General features: G+C 47.0%; 1 protein-coding gene across 3 annotated transcripts in view; it reads left to right on the top strand.

The window, feature by feature from the left end:
• The window catches only part of LAS1L (LAS1 like ribosome biogenesis factor), a 25,238-nt gene extending 21,785 nt beyond the window's left edge, over window positions 1–3,453 (top strand). For 2 of the 3 annotated variants that reach the window (XM_045297821.1, XM_030887707.2), the window contains 2 exons: window positions 1,446–1,596; window positions 3,145–3,453. In XM_045297821.1, the coding sequence (XP_045153756.1) occupies window positions 1,446–1,596; window positions 3,145–3,268 (275 nt within the window). In that variant the 3' untranslated portion in view covers window positions 3,269–3,453. The remainder of the gene's footprint in view (window positions 1–1,445; window positions 1,597–3,144) is intronic. The other variant, XM_045297820.1, reaches the window with a different exon arrangement.
• The last annotated feature ends 474 nt before the right edge of the window (window positions 3,454–3,927 follow it).

The raw sequence follows: 3,927 nt of genomic DNA, 5'->3' as shown, positions 1-3,927 counted from the left end.
CCCCCCGCCCCTGCCCCCGATGTAGGCATGTATGTATAAGGAGTAGAGAATTACACACTGACTGGAAATGTGGCAGAATGCATGTATATCTTTGGGTGTGTTTATGGGTGTATGCCCATGTATACTGGAAAACCATGGCACAGCAACAGAGACATGAGCCTCTCAGAGCAAGGAGTGCTGTGTTTGGGTGAGTCTCTGCATATATAGAAATGGAGAGGCATGACATGAACACTGGGGGTGTGTGTGGGTGCACTTGATAAAGAGAGAAGTTATATATGGTTTTGGAAGACATGGTACAATCACCCTACTCATGTAGATGGGGAGGAATGTGAGTATGGGAGGGGCGGTTATGAAGAAGAGAAATGACAATAATGAGGGGATATGCAAGGGTTTGTAAACGGGCAGAGACAATCATCTGTGTTTATACTGTCACTGAGGGGATATGTACAGGGTGTTGGCACAGAGAGGCAGAGATATAGACAGAGCTATAGCTGTTGGGATGTTGATGACGGGCTGTGGGTCAGTGACAGAACCTATAAGGGAATGACCCCTGTATAGAGTGGTGAGTGCCTGGCACAGTTAATCCTAAAGTGGGGTATTTGTGTTGGGGCTGGGAGGAGATGACTTGTGAATATGGAAAAGCCAGGGTGTTAAAATACAAGGTGCTTCAAAATTTTGTAGAAAAAAATGGAATTAAAGGATAATGGAATTTTTCCATGAATTTCATTGCTCCCTGTATTGGCTTATTTGTCTGTGAATAAAAGGTATAGAAGGATAGGGGGAGTGATACTGGGAACATTCTTAATGGAGGGTTTATATGTAAGTGATGGATGGGGCACTTCCCTTTGTATCTGCATCTAGAGGGAATACAACAATGGAGAGTGGGGAGTTATACAGCAAAGCAAGGCCAGTATGCAATGACCTGGCATTCAAATGGGTAGGAGATCGAGGTCATTCAGGTACTCTGAGGTTTCTCTGGGTTTGGAAAGGATGCTGTGGGAATTCTGAGGCATTCAGACCATCCAGGATATACATATAAGTGTGTGTCTCCATACAGTTGTGGAAGTAGGGGTGTGGATGAGAGAGGTTGGCCAGTGAAACAGCCTAGTCTGAAGATGAGATTTCTGTCTATGTGGGGACAAGTCTGAGGAAGTGGGATGACAAAAGAAGAGAGAAATTAAAATGTCTGTTTATAATTGTGTGCATGAAATATGCATATAGGAACATACAGGGGAAGAAGAACCATAGTATGTGGTGGGCTGTGGAGGGAGTAGGGAGCATTGCGGTCAAGAGGAGCTTCTGAAAATTGATGCAATGAGGAGTGAGACTGGAGATACTCAGGGAGCCAGGGAATGTGGACTAGTTGGGGTGGGTGGGTGGACAGTTGTACTAGTCTGAGAACTTAACTGATCAACCCACTATGACCATGTCCTTTTGCTCCACAGAAGATGTGCGATGGAGCACATTTCCCTTAGGCCAAATGCCAAGCCAGACTGAGGACCCAGCAGAGCTTATGTTGGAGAATTATGACACCATGTATCTTTTGGACCAACCTGTGCTAGAGCAGCGGCTGGAACCCCCAGTGTGCAAAACTAGGTGAGTGCCTATGGCAAGAGGATTTCTCACCCCCTTTTATCCTCTCTGGGAGGGAATAAGAGAAGTAGGCTGACTGGGAAGAGGTAGTAAGGGCCTAAATGAGTGAAGTAAACTATGATCCCTGTTTAGGCCCTTATCATGATTCCCATCCCCAAATAAGGGGAGCCAGTGAGGAAGTCATGCAGTACTGGTGTGTTACCTCTATCAAATTGCATCTGATGCATGTGCGTGTGCACATACATGCATGCACATATGGAGAGGAAGGGTGGTGGCAAGAGCTTTTAACAGATCCTCACTGTCTACTGTCCCTGAAAGGTTAAGAATGGATGCTCTAATTCAGCTTACTTATGTTCCTAAGGATAATACTAAGGCCTCAAAAGGGGAAGGATTTGTCCAAAGCTACACCGAGAGTAATCATTAGGCCTCTCCACACTGTCCAGGTATCTTGTTAACAAGGTCTGTGGAGGGTTCCATGTTCTCCTTCCAAACTTGCTTCTGGATCCCAGGGATCCCTTGGGTCATCAGGGATTCAGGAACCAAGCAACCCTTGCTGAGGTGTTGAGCGGGTAGCACAAAGAAGCCCGTCCAGAGAGCCTGTACTTTGGAATGCTGGGTCATTATGACCAGGAGAATCCTGAGAGGATCAGAGAGAGATCCCTGTGGGACCCTGAAATTAATCTCTTCTCCCGGTGCTGCTTGGCCTACCCACTCCCTGGAAGATGAGTTCATTTTCATCTGGGCATCCAAGGAGAGGGCAACAGAATCCAGGGGCTCTATCAACAAGTTAGGCTGTGGAGCCTGGCTCAGTGGGGCAACAGGCCTTCAGGAGAGGAAAGGAGGCAACTGGAGAATCCACTTGGGCTATAGTTGGTAATGGGTCTATGAGGAAGGCCTCTTTTCCCTTTTCTCCTACTCAATGAGTACCAGAGTATCCAGGATGATGTGTGGGCAGGAGGAGCTGTTAAATGCAGAGCAAGTGGATTGGCCCAGCTCTCACACCCTGTGTAATAGGGAGGCTTACTCTGCTGGAGCAGGACATGTCCACTTTTGCTGTTTGTTCCAATTCCACCTCTTACTTGCCTCTATAGCCTTTCCCATTCCTGGGCCTCAGTTTCCTTCCTTTTTTGGGGGTGCCAAGGACAGCCCAGGGTCCTTTTGGTCACCAAATTCTAAGGTCTTAGAAGAAAGCCATGTTAAAACAGCTACTTTATATATCTTCCTGGGGGTGGGGTGGTACAGGGTCCCCTCCTGAACCTCAGCCTAAACAGTCCTTTTAATCTTATACTGAGCTCTAGATAAATGTCATTTGAAAAGTTTCACTCTTTCTTTTCTTTCTTCGCTCCCTCAACTGAAGGGAGGGCAGAGCCATCCCTGGGGGCCCACCTGATGTGGTTTCTCATATTTGTTCCAATCTCTCAGTAAAGCCAGACAATAGGGTGGACCTTTCCCACAAACATCAAACACCCTTGGTGTCTCCAGAACCTAATCCTGTTTCCTCCTCTTAATTGACCCTTTCCCCACCCCCACCCCCCAACACACTCTCTGCAGCTCTCTGGGACTAAGCTGTGGCGTCGGCAGTGCCAACTGTAGCAATGGCAGCAGCAACTTTGAGGTCCTTCTCTGGAGCCATGGGCAGCTGCATGGACTCAAAACTGGCCTACAGCTCTTCTGATGCAAGCCTTGGTGCAAATGTGCACCCAACCCTGCCATGGCAACAGTCCATTCTGCCATGTGCCTGATGATCCTTGAAACAATCTGAAAGACTGCCTGAATCAGCTCATCTTTCCACTACAGAGGGATTTTAAAATGTGTTTTGGAGTTTTTGTTTTGTGTAGAAACAATAAACAGGCAACTGTAGTTTTGGTGTTTGGGTGTGTGTGAGGTAAGGGTAGGGGGTGTGTGCTGGATCAAATGAATTTAATGTTCCTTTCTTTATTCTGGGGGCTCTATAAACAATGGAATCATAACGGCTTTGACCAAGAGGTAGGTAGTAGATTCTAACCCTTAGTGACTTTATAGAAGTGGTTCTCCACCTTCCTAATGCGACCCTTTAATACAGTTCCTCATGTGGTGACCCCCAACCATAAAATTATTCCTCGCTGCTACTTCATAACTGTAATTTTGCTACTGTTATGAATCGGGCGACCCCTGTGAAAGGGTCGTTCAACCCCCAAAGGGGTTGCAACCCATAGGTTGAAAACCTCTGCCATATGGGATAGAGTAGAACTGCCCCTTTGGGTTTCTGAGGCTCACTCCTTCGGTGGGTAGAAAACCTCATCTTTCTCCCAAGGAGTGGCTGGTGGTTTCAAACTGTTTACCCTGTGGTTAGCA

Source organism: Echinops telfairi, unplaced genomic scaffold (assembly GCF_000313985.2).
Source record: "Echinops telfairi isolate 266 unplaced genomic scaffold, ASM31398v2 ScPeMD7_7423;HRSCAF=8461, whole genome shotgun sequence".
Lineage (NCBI taxonomy): Eukaryota > Metazoa > Chordata > Mammalia > Afrosoricida > Tenrecidae > Echinops > Echinops telfairi.
This window is presented reverse-complemented; position numbering and strand designations above follow the sequence as displayed.